Source organism: Natrix helvetica (genome assembly GCF_964273705.1).
Source record: "Natrix helvetica genome assembly, chromosome: 2".
Taxonomy (NCBI): domain Eukaryota; kingdom Metazoa; phylum Chordata; class Lepidosauria; order Squamata; family Natricidae; genus Natrix; species Natrix helvetica.
This window is the reverse complement of record NC_138552.1, coordinates 13479686-13498645: the sequence shown is the minus strand read 5'-3', so window position 1 is coordinate 13498645 and position 18960 is coordinate 13479686. Positions and strand designations below refer to the sequence as shown.

Below are 18960 nucleotides of genomic sequence, written 5' to 3'. Positions count from 1 at the left end.
CATCTATATGTACTTTGAAGCCCATTTCTGAAATGTTTTTTTTTCTATTTTGACTAATATATAAAGGTAAAGGTTCCCCTTGCACATATGTTCTAATTGTTCCCAACTATAGGGGGCGGTGCTCATCTCTATTTCAAAGCAGAAGAGCCAGTGCTGTCTGAAGACGTCTCCGTGGTCATGTGGCTGGCATGATTAAACCCAAAAGGCATACAGAATTCTGTTACCTTCCCACCAAAGGTGGTTCCTATTTTCCTACTTGCATTTTTACATGCTTTTGAATTGGTAGATTGGCAGAAGCTGGGACAAGTAACAGGAGCTCACTCCATTATGCGACGCCAGGGATTTGAACCGTCAAACATCCGACCTTTCTGATTGACAACCTCAGCGTCTTAACCACTGAGCCACCACGTCCCTTGACAAATGTGTACAAACTATTTTCTTTACTTCATTTTTAGGAATATATTCCTTATTTGATACACTTTTCCATAAAATTATTTTTATATTAGTGATAAATAAATTCTGAAATCTGAATAACCCAGTTTCCATTCTTGTATTGATTTGAAAATATTAAATTAGATAAATCTTCATTCAAATGCAAACGAACATAATCATTCCCACATCCCAAAATTGTTTGGATCACAACCGTTATGTACATGGACACAACATAGGTTCCTGAAATGTGATGAAGATACCTCATAGCAGGTTTATGAGACTCATTTTCTTTAAAAAAAAAAACAAGGTTTTTATGCTGTAGAAATATATCTGTGGCATGAAGATATAAAAGATTAGAATTTATGAGAAATATCCAACTTGCTTGATCTATAGGAAGTCAACAACATACTGCTCCACTTTCATATTTTATTCCTCTTACCTCTTTTGTTTTGTTTTGTTTATTATTACTATTTTTGTAAAGAAGCTACATATAAAAACAGATACAATTTACTGCCTGCCAAGGCCACATGAATTCTGCTCCAGAAAACAAAACAAAAGAAACAGACTGAGGTTTAGAACAGAAGCCTAACAAGAGAAAAAAAAAATATGGTTGGATACATCAGAGAAAAACAGCAAAAACCTACCAAAAATTACAATGGGCTTGCAATGTCCCTATTTACTTGAAAAAAGAAGGCCTCGATGAACTCCCATTACAAAAATAAAGACTAGTCATTTAAAAAAAAAAACCTTTGTAGAATATTCAGCTTCTCTACCATGTCAACGAAGGGAGGATAGGGGGGAAAAATAATAACTATCAATTAAAATTAATTACCCATAAAACACGTAATGGAATTGCTAGTACCTTCCAAACTGAACCACTTTATTGGGAAATGAACTTTCATGAACAGCAACGCCAATAAAATGGGTTAGTCCTGACGGCAGTGGTGAGATTCAGTCAGTTTGTACCACTTCAGGATAACCAGTTGTTACGTTTCTGAGCAGTTTGGTGAACTGGTGGTTGGAAGAAATTATTAGGGCAGAGAACCGGTTGTTAAATTATTTGAATCCCACCACTGCCCGTAGGCATCACCAGATCACATGTTTACCTTGTTGCCATAGACTAAACATGGATCTTCTCCCATCTAAACAATCTGTTTGTAGAACATAAAAAATAGAATAGAACATAGAATAACAGAGTTGGAAGGGACCTTAGAAGTCTTCTAATCCTTCAACCCCCTGCTCGAGAAGGATACCATTTCAAATGGTTGTCCAGCCTCTTTCTGAAAGCCTCCAATGATGGACCAACCATAACTTCTGAAGGCAAGCTATTCCATTGGTTGATTGTTCTCTTAGGAAATTTCTCCTTAGTTCTATGTTGCTTCTCTCCTTAGTTTTCATCTATTGTTTCTTGTCTTGCCTTTTGGTGCTTTGGAAAATAGTTTGACCCCTCATCTTGGTAGGAGCCCCTCAAATATTGGAACACCGTAGATATGGTTTTTATCAGGTTTTGACCAGTTCTGGAAAACCAGCAGCAGAAATTTTGAGTAGTTCAGAGAACCGATAAATACCACCTCTGACTTGCTCCACCCGATTTGTTATCTGCCTCCTGAGTCCCAGCTGATTGGGAGAAAATGGGGATTTTGCAGTAACCTTCCCCTGGATGAGGGGAGGGAATGGAGATTTTACAATATCCTTCCTCTGCCACGCCCACCAAGCCCCGCCTACAGAACAGGTAGTAAATTTTTTTGAATCCCACCACTGGAACACTGATATCATGTCCTTCTTTTCACTAGACTAGGTATAATCATTTTTTGTATGTTTTAACCTCCAGCCCCCTAATTTGCTCCATCTGCAAATATTATTCTTTTTTTTTCTTTTATATTCAACAATTCTCTCTCTTACAAACCAAATCTTCCGTGTACAGGTATTTCACTTCTTCCTCTTATCAGCAACAAGGAAAAAAATGCAGAATGGGGAATAAAGTGCAAGGAAGAAATTGATGGGGAGAGAAGGGGGGGATTGACCTGTTTGCAATATAAGAAAGGGTTAAAATTTATTAGGAAAATAATTCTTCCCATGGAACTCTTAACCTTCAAGCTATTCTTCAGGTTTTTTTTTTCCAGCAGTGATATTTGCAGCTCTTGACATTTCTTTTATTTTAAACAGCGTTTTCTGTTCTAATCAACTGACGTTAAATAAAATAGATAAGATGACAGCCTCAATCATGGCTAACTATTTGCAGGGAAAACCCTCATTTGGAACATACAGTCAATTGTGGCTTGTGCCATTCCCAAGAAACCCGAAATGACATTGTTGTGGCCCTCCAGCTGCCAGTGGCAGACTCGGACGATGAGGAGGTTGGGGAGGAAACTGGGCCAGTCCTGGAGTCTGGGGAAGGCTCTGATGGATGCTCTGCATCAGAACCAGAGACAGAACCAGGGCTATCCACATTTCCAAGCTGCCTTTGGAGTCGGAGATAAGTGGGGAGGAAGAACATCTGGGGCCTGTTCCAGATGCGCATATGCGCAGAGCTGTTAGGAGAGAAGAACAACTTTGGACAAGGAGTCAACTCGAAAAGAAAGGCACACATGGACACTGAATGGCCCCTCCCTGGCTGGGGAATGAATAGAAGGAAATGGGAGTGGTGGTCATAGGAGACAACTGTTCATATTTCTTTCGGAAGATATGCTTATCTCAAAGACTGCTTGCCAGAACTTAATTTACAGCTTTGCAGCTGGAAGCTCCCAGCCTGGCAAGTATCCCAAGGAACTGATAAGGTCTGTTCCTGCAGTTAACCCTTTGAGGGATTATTGCCTGGACTTTTTGATGTGTGAATGCCACGAACAGTAGCTAAATAAAGAAGGGTTATTCGGGACAAAGAGTCTGTTTCTTGGTTCTTCTAAGGCTGCGTCAGAACAGACATGACCCAGCCTGGAAAAATGATATGGAAAGGCAGACCAGTCTGTTCCTCTCCATCTGCTGAAGGAAAAGCACATGCAAATGTATGCATTTTTTACATAAATTGTTTCCACACACACCCTCTTTTTAAAAAAGCCAGGTCCTTTAAAATCCGAGGCTACATGAAGGAACTGTCTTATCTTTCACTAAGGCTTTAGAAAACAGAGGGAGATTTGCAAGGTTTAAGGAAAAGTAGCACAGAAAGCAGGAAAATATCAAAGCCACGCTGAGTGTGGCACCAGCCATTTCCTACTGCACTAAAATCCATTAGGTTAGGAGTTGGTGGAGCTCATCAGACATCATTATCACCATTATGTCCTTGAAGATGGGATAAGAGGAGTGATGGACTTTTATTTTCCTGCCCACTGGTGTTTATGGCATAATGGGCCTCCTATCTGCCGACTCATTTGATTGCCTGCTTTAATGCTCTGCTCACAATCTGGCACAAAATATGTTAAATTAATGTATTGTGTAGCATACTTGATTCAAAATTATGATTGCTATCCTTTCAGCAATAATTGATATATATCAAGTCTGGTTTGATGATCTCTCTCTCTCTGTTTATGTCAATGAAATCACTGAAAGAGACTGCATACTAAATGGTATGGTCTCCAGAAACGGCTTCCGTGCTTTCTTATATTGGTTTTTGCAAAGACCATTTAGCAATGATAAGTGGATCAGAAGAGGACTTATTTTAATTGTCTCCTTTTGGGGATCGACTCCCACTTCAGCCAATTTTTGTCTGAAAACTTGCATGGCTCCAATTGAACAGATTGTAGAAGTTTAAATCTAGATGTTAGCTAATACATAAGAATAACAAAATAACCCTGATGGATTAGGTAAAGGCCAGAAGTGGTATTCAATCGGTTCCGAGTGGATCACCCGAACCGGTAGCAGAAATCACAGGTGGGCCTGCCCACCTGCCTGGCTCTATGCCGTCCTATTTAGGCACGTTTTTGTGGCCAGGTGCATGCACGGAAGGCATGCAGGTGAGCAACGGGCATGCACAGAAGTCGGGCGCATGTGCGGAAGGTGTCTTTGTGCCCGCATGGTGAACTGGTGGTAACAAAATATGCAACCCACCACTGGAAAAGGCTCACTGAAGCCCAATATTTTGAACCAAGGCCTTTGTTCTCCTGTAGCTGAAATTTGGAGATGTGCTACCTCTGAACTTGACAAACTTGAACATTGGGCACTATCTAATAAAATGAAATTCAATGGTGAAAAGAGTAAGGTTCTACATTTAGGCAACAAAAACGGAATGCACAGGAACAGTATAGATGATACCTTGCTCAGTAGTAGTAACTGTGAAAGGGATATTGGAGTCCTAGTGGACAACCATCTAAATATGAGCCAGCAGTGTGCAGCAGCTGCCCAAAAAGCCAACACAGTCCTAGGCTGCATCAACAGAGGGATAGAATCAAGATCAGGTGAAGTGTTAATACCACTTTATAATGCCTTGGTAAGGCCACACTTGGAATACTGCATTCAGTTCTGGTCACCACGATGTAGAAAAGATGTGTAGACTCTGGAGAGAGTGCAGAGAAGAGCAACAAAGATGATTAAGGGACTGGAGACTAAAATATATGAAGAACAGTTGCAGGAACTGGGTATGTTTAGCTTAAGAGAAAGAAGGACTAGGGGAGACATGATAGCATTGTTCCAATATCTCAGGGGTTGCCACAAAGAAGAGGGAGTCAAACTATTCTCCAAGGCACTTGAGTGTAGAACAAGAAGCAATGGGTGGAAACTAATCAAGGAGAGAAGCAACTCAGAACTGAGGAGAAATTTCCTGACAGTTAGAACAATTAATCAGTGGAACATCTTGCCTCCAGAAGTTGTGAATGCCCCAACACTGGAAGTCTTTAATAAGATATTGGATAGTCATCTGTCTGAAATGGTATAGGGTTTCCTGCCTAGGCAGGGGGTTGGAGTAGAAGACCTCCAAGGTCCCTTCCAACTGTACTATTGTATTGTAACTCAGAGACTACATGTAATTTTTAGGACAAATAGCCTTAGTAGACTAGACCTCTATGAAGCCATCCAATTCATGTTAATACTACTCTAGCAAAAGTTTCAATGGGTGGCTGTGAAAGTTGGACCATAAGAAAGGCAAAGAATTGAGGCCTTTGAACTCTGGTGCTGGGGAAGACGCCTGTCAGTCCCTTGGACTGCAAGGCGATCCAACCAGTCAGTCCTAGAGGAGATCAACCCTTTAGCACTTTAGAAGGCCAGATCCTGAAGAGGAAACATAAAGACTTTGGTCACCTAATGAGAAGGAAAAACTCCCTGGAGAAGAGCCTAATTCTGGGAAAGATGGAGGGCAAAAGAAGAAGAAGGAGATGACAGAGAATGAGATGGCTGGATGGATTCACCGAAGTGGTAGGCATGAGCTTAAATAGACTTCAGAGGATGGTAGAGGGCAGGAAGGCCTGGAAGGATGTTATCCATGGGATTACGATGGGTCAAACATGACTTCTCAACTAACAACAACAAGTAATACCTATCAACAAGTCTTGAGATTTAATATGACATCCTGGATTTAAACCATTCCATCACCATCTCATGTACACAACAAAATATATATGTGGGGGATGCCGGAGGCTTTCCAGAAGCCTGCGAAGGGTGAAAATGGCCTCGCCTGGCCCTCCAGAAAGCCGCAAGTCAGGTGGCCAGCACACGCATGCGTGCCGGAGGTGATGGCTGATGTGTCAGCAAATATGTCTCCGCATGCCACTTGTGGCACATGTGCCATAGGTTTGTCATCACGGGCTTAGATCGTATCTCCTAAAAAGCTTTCTCTCTCTTTCTCACACATAGAACCATGGCTTCCCATAGTCTATCATATTTTTTCATGTGGTATCCCAAAGGTGCTTTTCCAAAAGGCAACTGGATTTTCCTGGCGTTTTCCTTGGAAATGTCTCGCTTCACAACTGAAGAAGCTTCTACCGTTGTAACTAAATAATGAGGAAACCATTCCCTACCATTCAGTTAGCCCTGAAGAAGCTTCTTCAGTTGAGAAGGGAAACATTTTCAAGGAAAAATCCAGGAAAATCCATTTGCCTTTTGGAAAAGCACTTTGGAACATTGACGACCTGGAGAATCTCCATAGACTGCAATGTCTTTTTACATAGAATTATTTTCATGACCCTGTCCATTGTTTTTTGTAAATAGCTGGGTTATTTTTCCTCTCCCCTTATTTGATTTCGAACATTTCTACATTTAGGGACAGGGGGAATCCTGAGAAACAAACCTAGAAGTCCTCAGTTTCTATCACTAACAGGACAGAATTATAACAACAATCAAGAAGCTTCATTTACTCTGCCTTTGTTACAGAAAATTCTTAGCTATCAAATAATATCCTGACTGTCAGCATCTGGATTTCATGGTAATATTTCTGATTCATGCCCCTAATATACAAAGGGACATAATGACAACATTAAGCATCCCTTTCTCATTTCATGTGTTGAAAAACAAACCCATCTGATTTAATCAGCTATTGGGCTGGGTACTAATGTTGTATTTTTATGAGTGGTTTTATGCAACCTCCAGCTCCTCATTTCTCCCAATGTATTCCATAGTTTGAAAATTCTAAATTCCCATTAGTCAGGGAATGGTGTAATGATAGCCTGTTCAAAACAAAGTTAGTAATTATTACATTATATTAATCTTTTGAAAACCAGAGGAGATTTTCCTTCATGGTTTGCTATATTGGATCAGGCTTAATTAAAGTTAAACTTCCATTAGGACGCTTACAATATAAAAATAAAAATGTTACATCCTCAAATGCATTTTACTTTGTGGTAAATTATCTGAAATGTTTGTCATTTTATAATTTCTAGTTTCTATTTTACATAACATTCTCCAGGCATTTTATTCAGTGGAAGCCTCATTGAACTAAGGATAGTCTATGCAAGGATACTTTATATTAATTTGGAATTCAAAAGATCATATTGGCGACTCTATGATTTTCACTATATAATTTGCATACGACACCAAACTGGCAGGAACAGCCAACCCTCCAGAAGATAGGCTTAAGATACAGAAGGATCTTGACCAGCTTGAACATTGGGCACTATCTAACAAAATGAAATTCAATGGTGAAAAAAATAAGGTTCTATATTTAGGCAAGAAAAACAACATGCACAGGCACAGTATACAGTATGTGGAACCTTGCTCAACAGTAGTAACTGTTAAAGGGATTTTGGAGTCCTAGTTGCCAACCATTTAAATATGAGCCAGCAGTGTGCATCAGCTGCCAAAAAAGCCAACACAGTTCTAGGCTGCATCAACAGAGGGATAGAATCAAGATCACGTGAAGTGTTAATACCACTTTATAATGCCTTGGTAAGGCCACACTTGGAATACTGCATTCAGTTTTGGTCGCCATGATGTAGAAAAGATGTGGAGACTCTAGAAAGAGTGCAGAGAAGAGCAACAAAGATGATTAGGGGACTGGAGGCTAAAATATATGACGAACGGTTGCAGGAACTGGGTATGTCTAGTTTAATGAAAAGAAGGACTAGGGGAGACATGATAGCAGTGTTCCTATATCTCAGGGGCTGCCATAAAGAAGAGGGAGTAAAACTATTCTCCAAGGCACCTGAGGGTAGAACAAGAAGCAATGGGTGGAAACTAATCAAGGAGAGAAGCAACTTAGAACTAAGGAGAAAGTTCCTGACAGTGAGAACAATTAATCAGTGGAACAACTTTCCTCCCAAAGTTGTGAATGCTCCAACACTGGAAGGTTTAAAGAAAATATTGGATAGCCATTTGTCTGAAGGGGTGTAGGGTTTCCGGTCTAAGCAGTGGGTTGGACTAGAAGACCTTCAAACTCTTACTCTATACTAGACCATAACATGTGGGGAGATGGCTTATCATTTGCATCCTTTTGAGCTTTCCTGATTATCTGCAGCCATATGAAACTCTTGATTTTGCAAAGGTCTTTGTAGTTTATAGAAGCTTTGATTAGGCTAATAATTCGCTATTGAGTAGCCAAAAGCTTGTTGATCTGAAAAGCTGTTTTGAAAGTCCTTCATTAAGATAACTTTGGATGGACCTCCTTGTTAAAAATAGTCTGAATCTCCATGAAATGTTTCCTTGTTGTACTGAACAGCATCCTATGGAAGAGTATCCAAAACAACTATTAGACATCTATTGAATAATTAATTTTTTAGGGAAATGTTCCATGCCAGTTCAAATAATTTGCATGCCACGGGTGTCAAGCCAAAAATCTTCTTAATTAAGAGCATCCAAACAATATTCCCAATCAGCAAGTTTACTTGTTTCGTTTACCCTGCAATCAGCAGTACGTTGTTGGCTGAATCAACATTCCTTGCAGCTATGTTACCTATGCAAAATGTTATGTGAGCAGCAGCTTTGCAAATTTCCAAGGAAGCCCATATGATTGTACATAAGGAACTATGTTATATTGGCTTGTCTAAGATGGCTGGAATTCTGAATGACCATAAATGAAATGAAGTCAAGGTTCAGAGATTTAGTTAGTCTATGAACCCCTATAATCATAAATACGTAGCCTTATTAGAAAGTTACCATTGTGGTGACAATGAAAATTCAGATCTGTAGATCTGTGTTCTGCTTTGCCAGAAAATAATGTAGCAGGATATGGTTACCCGATTTTTTTCCCCACCCTGATGTGATGGGACCACAACTCCTAACATTCATCAACCACACAAATACATGGTTCAGCCATATAGACTGTCACAATTCAGTGCACTTGCTTTTGCAGTGTGTTCTATTGTGTGATAATTCATTTACTGAACAATTTAAAGGAACAGAGTAAGTAGCTATATAAAAGGAAAGTAAGACAAAAAGGGACACAGCTGATAACAAGAAGATACCAGTGAATAATGAAAAAATGTCATAAAATTTTAAATCCTCTAGTTCAGGAGTGTCAAACTCGATTTCATTGAGGGCCACATCAGGGTTGTGTTTGACCTTGGGGGGCTGGGGTGGGCATGGCTGGGGTGGGCGTGGCCAGCTTGACATCACTTGTGTTGGGGGTGGCTGTGGTGGCCTGAGCGCTCTGTCAGCAAAAATGAGCTCCTGAGCTCCATTTTCAGCTGGGACGGCCTCCTGCAACCCTCTGCCAGCAACAGCAGAGCTCAGGTGGGCTGCATGCGGCCTTCCTCAGCTCCATTTTCACTGGCAGAGGCACCACGGGCCGGTCCTTCACTGTTTCCAGGGTGGGCCTGCAGGCCAGATCTAAGCAACCCCTGGGCTGGATTCAGCCCCCTGGGCCTTGAGTTTGACACCCCTGCTCTATTTCATTAATACATATGCAGATACATGTATAGAACTAAGTTCATTATTTTACTTTTAAGAAACCCAAAATGTCTTACAATGCTTAAAAATCATAAACATGATATTGATGTTGATAACACAACTATCTCTCAGTGTTCCAAAATTAGATGTGGATAACCTTATAAAGGAGAAAAGAAAAAAAATGGAAACATGAAATGAAAAAAATGAAAAAGAAAGAAAAGAAAAATCAGTAAAAGCAATATATTGTAAACTATGTTGGTAAAATCCTTTAAAGAAGACCACTAAGTAGGACTTTGCCTATTGACTTTAAGTGAATATGTTGTAGTTAAGGTCTGAAGGGAAAGGTTTTCCTGTTATGGCATGTCCCACTCTAGATCATGGTGCTTATCCCCATTTCTTAGTCAAGGAACTAGTATTGTCTGAAGCTATTTTCCGTGGTAATGTGGACAGCATGACTATATTCCAAAGGTACACTGTTACCTTCCCACCAAAGTGTATCTACTCTGTTTTCCCGAAAATAAGACCCAACCGGAAAACAAACTCTAACATGATTTTTCAGGATGCTCATAATATAAGCCCTACCCCAGCTCCCAAAATAAGCCCCAGTTAAGATCATCAACCAGACAGACACAATTAGTACTGTACTTCCCCCCAAAAGAAGACCTGATCAGAAAATAAGCCCTACTGCATCTTATGTATGTATGTATGTATGTATGTATGTATGTGTGTGTGTGTGTGTGTATGTGTGTGTGTGTGTGAGATAGTGATAATAGTGAGATCAGACAGATCAGACAGAATTAACCAATGGCAACCGAAAGGGAAGAATTTAGCTTTAAGTCATATTTACCATTGAGGCTGCTCCTGTCAATCAAATTAGTGTCAAGGGGCCAATAAGCTCCATCTCCATGACGACCTAGGAAAAGAAAACAAACAACATCAGAACTGAATAGCCAGCTGAGTCCAGAGCTTGAGAGGGTGTCAGTGGGATGTTTAAGCCACTCGATAGTGTTAGAGAAGGCAATATTTGTAGGTCAAAGTGAATGCAGATTTTTCTAAAGTAAAATCTTGGAGGGCTTTGACTCCAGCCCTCCTTTACTGTCCAGGGTTGCTAGTTTAAAGTGACAAAATAGGAGAAGCATGAGGTTCCAATCAGAAAACTTGCTCTCAGAGGATAACAGATGTCATAGGAGAGTTATGCATACTTCCCAGGATGACCAACACAAACACCTTTTGCAATGGTTCAAGTTCTCTCATAACTTCACTTTTTGACATTTCTTTTCTAGTCCAGGTAACTGTATTATTCTACCCCGTTTCCCTGAAAATAAGACCTCCCTGGATAATAAGCCCAAGCAGGGCTTTTGAGCGCATGTACTACAATAAGCCCTGCCCTGAAAATAAAACCTCCCCTAAAATATTTAAATGCATGTGCAGCTGGTCCCCACCATTTCCTAGGGCAGAATGGGGAGAAACATGCCACGTGCACCCCCACATCCACGTGGAAAAGCCATGTGGAGGCTGCTCCCGCAAACCCTACCTACCGCGCCCCTTCTCTTAGTGATGGCCGCAAAAAGAGCAGCAGACTCAGTGACACTTGGACTGGCAAGAGTGTGCCAGAAACAGAGACAGAACTTCTGGCCCTCTCTGGATCAGCTGATGCGTGGGCAAGGTTAAGGGGCCTCCTGCATCTCAAAAATAATCAGACCTCCCTGAAAATAAGGCCAAGCGTTTATTTCAAGGGGGGGAGGGGTTCAAAAGAAAATAAGATCCTGCCTTATTTTCAGGGAAACACTGTATCAAGTCCCAGCCTCTTTCCCATAGAGATGCTTAACCTTTGGCACAACGTGGAAGTGGGCTGTGTACAACTTAAAAAGTCTCTTGCACTTGGACTACAACCAGCTCAGATGACTGAAAAGTTCCTCCAGTGTAGAAACTTTCGGTTGTAATTGCTAATGGATATTTGGTGGCACCGTTTTATTTTAACCTTCTTAGCAAAGAGGAGATACAAAATATTCAAGAGTTCTTTCTGATTGGAGCAATATATCAGCCCTTGTAGATAGATAGATAGATGGGAGAGATAAATGAACGCATATTTCAAGTCTGGTAAAATGATACAAAATGACTTCATTTCTTATCATTGCAGAATTTGAAAAGTTTTGACCACTGTGCTAAACACTCTTTCTCACCTCTCCCTGAATATCCATAATAACTTTAAACTTAGCAGTGCACGCAAACAAACTTGTTAGTTTCAGTGGTTTAGCAAAAAGAAAAAAGAAAAGATCAAACTGGTACTGAGAAAGAGCCAACTCTAAGTCTTGTCATCTTATGCTTCCACATCCAGCATTAAAATGCCTTTGCTTGTCTCTTGAGGATGGAGGTTAACAGATACCAGCCATGTCCCAAACTGCACAGGAATAAAAAGCTAATAATTTGAGAAAAAATGCTGACTAACTTCTATGTCTGGTTTGGTACAGCAACCAAACAGGATGGATACAGACTTTAATGGATAGTTAGGACTGCAGGGGGAAAAAAAACACTTGCAACCAGCCTGCCTTCCATTGAGATCCTGTATTCTGTACAAGTCAGAAAGAGGGCTGAGAAAATATCTACAGATCCCTCACATCCTGCACTTAAACGGTTTCAACTCTTCACCTTAGGATGCTGCTTTAGGGCATTGCATGCCAAAATGAAACAATTAGACAGATTTTCCCTTTTCCCAACACTGTGCTGAACATCTAATTCCCACAATGCTGTTGTATATCTAAGGATATAAGGGACTGGAGATTAAAACATATGAAGAACGGTTGCAGGAACTGGGTATGTCTAGTTTAATGAAAAGAAGGACTAGGGGAGACATGATAGCAGTCTTCCAATATCTCAGGGGCTGCCCCAAAGAAGAGGGAGTCAAACTATTTTTCAAGGCACCTGAGGGTAGAACAAGAAGCAATGGGTGGAAACTAATCAAGGAGGGAAGCAACTTAGAACTGAGGAGAAACTTCCTGACAGTTAGAACAATTAATCAGTGGAACAGCTTGCCTCCAGAAGTTGTGAATGCCCCAACACTGGAAGTCTTTAAGAAGAGGTTGGATAGCCATTTGTCTGAAATGGTATAGGGTTTCCTGCCTAGGCAGGGGGTTGGACTAGAAGACCTCCAAGGTCCCTTCCAACTGTGCTATTGTATTGTATTGTATTGTATTGTATTGTATTGTATTGTATTGTATTGTATTGTATTGATATTTGCCCACATAATAGGGCTGGATTATTATTATCTTTCTCACCTTTCCTACTCCTACTAGTATTTGATGATGATATTACTTTGGTGTTTGTATGTATACTGAGAGCTTGTGCATCAAAGACAAATTCCTTGTGAATCCAATCAAACTTTGCCAATAAAGAACTACCCTACTCTACTCTACTCTACTCTCCATTCTATTCTATTCTATTCTATTCTATTCTATTCTATTCTATGCCCTTCCGATTCCATGAAAGCAAAGCATTTGGTGATATTGCAACAAAGTATAGTTTGTTGGCGTGCAAAAAACTACAGTGATCACTGGGCTCCTCGCCAGAGAAGTGCTAAAGACCGAGGAAGCTACAAAATTAAGATTATATGGCCTTTCAAGATGATGCATTACAAAGGCACTGTAATATAAATTATTACACAACTTTCGTATTAGAAATGCTACTTCAAAAGAGGGTGGATGACCTTACTATGGAGACTCTTCTGGTGCTCTGAATTGCTGCATTTCTAAAGAGGGTTCTTTGTCTGCCCTCCCTTTCTGATGTCAAAACTAGCTAATTTACATTTATTCTTTATTATGCTCATAAAACGACCCTTTTCATATGCTCTGGGAAAAGCACCAACCTGCTTTATGCTATCAGTCTGCTTTTCACTCCAGGGTCGTCTTCTCCCATCTTTTGCCCGCTTATTCAAAGTATTTCATAATAGTCTTAGTAAAAGAATCAAACAAACACACCAAAAGGTTTCCAAATTACTTCTTTGACTTCCACATTATCTTCCCTACCATCTCCAGCGCAGCAGGGTTTATTCATGCTTGCTCCAATAATTGGGGCTAGAAAGCCGGATAAAAGAGTGAAGCCACAATACCTCTTTCACAACAGATGCCTGATCCTAAATGATTACACAATACTGTGGAAGCCTCATAATCAAAGGCCACAGGGCAATGCTGGTGCCATGCCCATATCATCCTGAAAAATTCATGAAACAAATTCAGCAATTGCTTATACCTTCATGGAGAAACCCGTCATGCACTTGAGAAAGATGATGTTAAATTGAGGAGTTGATTTCCCCCCCCCTTTTCATTAGACAAAGTGCTTCCAGCTTCGGTATACCTGAAATTATTTCTCTTAAATGCTTTTTTCCTGTCAATGTATGAAGTGCTCTGGCATGAAAGGCACAATTAAGGAATGCAAAGTCATTATCATCATAGGAGCTTTCAGCATAATCAACTTCTCAGTCAAGTTAATTGCAGAGTCATTGGCATGTGATCCTCGGTAAAGTTGCACAATATTGAGTCATAATCATTAGGACTGGAGAGCAAACAGTCCATTTTCATAGACACAAGCCCAATGGGTCTCTCACCCTTTATTTTCTTTTTGTTTTGTGCCTGCAGACTAAAAGAATATTTCATTTAGTACCCTGTTTCCCCGAAAATAAGACTTCCCTGATAATAAGCCCAATCAGGCTTTTGAGCGCATGTGCTAAAATAAGCCCTCCTCTGCAAATAAGCCCTCCCCGAAAATATTGCAATGCAGCAGCAGCCATGAGGTGACCAGACTCGCCACCTCCTGCACCTCAAAAATAATAAGACCTCCCCGAAAATAAGGCCAAGTGCTTATTTCGGGGGTCAAAAGAAAATAAGACCCTGTCTTATTTTCAGGGAAACATGGTACCTCTATCCCTTGCAAAGCTTCAAAACTATTTTATGTATGAACATCTATACTGACACATAGGGCAAATATGATCCCATTTCTCGATTACTTGGGCTGGCCATAATTTTTTGCTTTGAATTTGGTATGGATGAAATTGCCTCTTTATTTTCCAAACCGGACATTTCAAGGAATAATGGTTGAAGGTATGATTAAACTGATTTATTGCTAAACAGCCTATACACGGGAATCTTCTCAACTAACGGCTAGCACCTGCTGGAGTTAGATAAGGGTCAACCAAACCTTGGGATTGTGGCTACGTAAAGACTCTGAGCTAATTCCTCTTTTGCTTCCACACTCAGGTTATGCCACTCCTTCCCCTAGAGTTACTTGCTACTTGGATAACAGGCTGAAAAATAACTATTCCCAACCTATTTTATATTGGTGGAATTAAGAAACTGATAGGTATCAGCAGACTCCCTTTTTTATGGGAAATATATTCTGTATAATATTCTGTCTCTAATCAATCATTGGTATATACTGTCTGGCTGACAAATGACATTACTTGTTTACTAGAACTATATTTACAAAACCTAAATCATGCAATATCTTTCAATCTCCATATAAACCATATTTCCATGGTTAGGATTTTAGCAAGACTAAAATTAATGACAGATATTCTGAACATACAATGTATTTGAAGATCACCCAACCTTGATTTATCACAATAAATACAGAATGCTGAACTAAAGAGGACCAACAATAAGGATTTTCACACACACACACACACACGCACACACACCCACACACACACAGACAGACAGACAGATATAGATATAGATATAGATAGATATATAGATATAGATAGATATATAGATATAGATGATATAGATGATATAGATATAGATGATATAGATATAGATATAGATATAGATATATAGATGATATAGATATAGATATATAGATATAGATATAGATAGACAAAGACATAGACATAGACATAGACATATAGATATAGATAGACATATAGATATAGATATAGATGATATAGATATAGATGATATAGATATAGATATAGATGATATAGATATAGATATAGATATATATATATAGATGATATAGATATATAGATGATATAGATATAGATATAGATAGATAGATAGATAGACAGACAGACAGACAGACAGAGAACACATTCATATCATATTTTGTAAGCAGGGATTGTAGCCACCATTGTGTCTTGCTAATGGTAGTTGTTTTACTACTTTTGATTTGCTAAACTATCATCTACCTGTCTTTCTATCATCTGTAAACTTATCTTTCCCAGAAAGTGAAGACAGATAATTATTTTAAAACTTGGCCATGTTTATGAAAAGGGACAGATATTATGATGATTGCAACTGATTGCAATGTATGGCTGTGAAAGTTGGACCATAAGAAAGGCTGAGCGCCAAAGAATGGAGGCCTTTGAACTCTGGTGCTGGAGAAGACTCCTGCGAGTCCTTTGGACTGACTGAAAGGCAATCAAATCAGTCCTAGAGGAGATCAACCCTGACTGCTCTTTAGAAGGCCAGATCCTGAAGAGGAAACTCAAATACTTTGGCCACCTAATGAGAAGGAAGGACTCACTGAGAAGAGCCTCATGCTGGGAAAGATTGAGGGCAAAAGAAGAAGGGGACGACGGAGAATGAGGTGGCTGGATGGAGTCACTGAAGCAGTAGGCATGAGCTTAAATGGACTCCAGAGGACAGGAAGGCCTGGAGGAACGTTGTCCATGGGGTTGCAATGGGTCGGACACGACTTCGTAACTAACAACAACAACATTATGACGATTAATTCTAAAAATACTAATCATGATTGTTTACTTCCTTCTCACCAAAGACTACATAATCCTAATAACTGCTAAACTCTTTTAATTAATTAAATGTTATTTACGGTCACAGACCAAAACACAAGTACTACAAAGAGACATAAGAGAATTGATCACGGCATCATAGCAATCAGTCACCAAAAGGTTAACTAAGAAAAGTTACAGTGTTCTCCTCTAATGGTTAGAGCTCTTTTAAGAAAAATTTGGAAACCTGAGGGGTGATGTATGAGGAGCCATCTCCAAGGAAATATACAAACAAACTACAGCCATCAGGTCTAGAAGGGACAATTTCAAGAAGAGTAGCTTGGATCTGTCTGCGTTATACATAGGACAAAATGGAAGGACGTGCTCCACAGTTTCAACCTCGGCTCTGTCACAAGGGCATTGCCGCTCGTGCTAAACTTTTGAATCGTCTGGTTCTTTCAGGTTCTCTTTTTAAAAACAAAACAATAAGAATGATGGCCAATTGTATTCTATTATCTCCAGAGCCTGCTGTGTATTCCAACTGCAACAACTCTTTCAAATTCCTTAAGCTCTGAACATATGACCTTTTCATCTGTTTTATAAAAACCAGGACTGTGTGTGTGTGTGTGTGTGTGTGTGTGTGTGTGGCAACTTTTTTGGGTGAGGAGACAAATAAGCCTCTCTTTTTTTTGAAAAAAATCTTTCTCACTCCCTCTCTTCCATTTCTGCGCTTACTGTAGATATCCCCAAATCAGAAGAAAGTGTGCTGCTTTCTTGGAAAACAGCTTTGAAATCCATCGGAATCTCTCCTATCATTGTCCTACGCCAGGGGTGTCCAAACTTGGATAACTTTAAGACTTGTGGACTTCAACTCCCAGAATTCCCCAGCCAGCAGAGCTGGGGGAAGCTGTCCCTTCTAGACCTAATGGCTGTAGTTGGTTTGCATATTGCCTTGGAGATGGCTCCTCATACATCACCCCTCAGGTTTCCAAATTTTTCCTAAAAAAGCTCTAACCATTAGAGGAGAACGCTGTAACTTTTCTTAGTTAACCTTCTGGTGAACTGATTGCTATGATGCTATGATCAATTCTCTTATGTCTCTTTGTAGTACTTGTGTTTTTGGTCTGTGACCGTAAATAACATTTAATTAATTAAAAGAGTTTAGCAGTTATTAGGATTATGCAGTCTTTGGTGAGAAGGAAGTAAACAATCATGATTAGTATTTTTAGAATGTCTCCTATCATTGTCCTACGCCAGGGGTGTCCAAACTTGGCAACTTTAAACTTGGCAACTTTAAGACTCGTTGAAGTCCACAAGTCTTAAAGTTGCCAAGTTTGGACACCCCTGTCCTACGCTGTCTTCCATTTGACAGTTTTCCTCTACACACACATAAACACAACACGTACACATAGACGGAGCAAAGGAAACATCAGGAAGGAAAGTTTGGCTTTGTTTGTTCTGGTCTGTTTTTGTTTTTGTTTTTTGTTTTAGTAGCAAAGAGGCCTCCAGCATAGAGCAAAGCATCTGGGCGAATGCCGGAATTAGAAAATAGAAGTAATTTGCAGAGATGCCACCGCCAGCTGAGTGGAAGCATTGTGACAAGACAGACTAGACATTTTCTGGTTTGAAGCCAAGCAACATTGAGCAGCGATAGTTCTGTGCTTCGCGTAACCAAGCAGCAACGCGCTTGCTAGAGTCCAAGGAAGACAAAGGATGAATAGTCCCGTTTTGTTACAAAAGCAAATAGAAATAAAATAATCATCATAACTAGAGACGGAGTGGGGGGGGGGGAGAACTACCTTCAGCTTCCGTTTCTCGGTTCACACAGACAATCAGCAGTGTCTTCTTTTATTAATGAGATTCAATGCAGTCGACAACCAGGGACCACTGCCTTGTCAGCTGCACCGTGCCAATTCTTGTTCAGAAATAATTGAGCAATTGGAACGGAGTTCCTTTGTTTAGGGGTTACGAGGGAGGGTTGCTCCTGATAACTGTTTGATGAAACTTTGAGAGGAGGGTTGGCAGCTCCATTCAAAAGCGCCGGTGGATTTTATGCAGCCTGAATTTGACAGGTATGCACTTGTGTCCTGGAATCATCATCAATATTCGGGCAGGGCCTGTGACAAATGAGCTCTTAAAAAAGGAGAGAAATGAAACTTTGAGGAGGAAGGTTCGTTCTCTGAGGTTGTGGGTTGGTTTCCAAATGTTCTGTTACCAGGCTAGGTAACATCTAGAAAGACTCTAGAAAGAGTGCAGAGAAGAGCAACAAAGATGATTAGGGGACTGGAGACTAAAACATATGAAGAACGGTTGCAGGAACTGGGTATGTCTAGCTTAAGAGAAAGAAGGACTAGGGGAGACATGATAGCAGTGTTCCAATATCTCAGGGGTTGCCACAAAGAAGAGGGAGTCAAGCTATTCTCCAAGGCACCTGAGGGTAGAACAAGAAGCAATGGGTGGAAACTAATCAAGGAGAGAAGCAACTTAGAACTGAGGAGAAATTTCCTGACAGTTAGAACAATTAATCAGTGGAACAGCTTGCCTCCAGAAGTTGTGAATGCCCC

General features: G+C 40.2%; 1 protein-coding gene across 1 annotated transcript in view; it reads right to left on the bottom strand.

Annotated features, from left to right (window-relative positions):
• The window catches only part of DCC (DCC netrin 1 receptor), a 1323879-nt gene that overhangs the window by 93974 nt on the left and 1210945 nt on the right, over positions 1-18960 (bottom strand). Inside the window, exon 22 of the mRNA XM_081942031.1 lies at positions 10523-10588. Within this exon, the coding sequence (XP_081798157.1) occupies positions 10523-10588 (66 nt within the window). The remainder of the gene's footprint in view (positions 1-10522; positions 10589-18960) is intronic.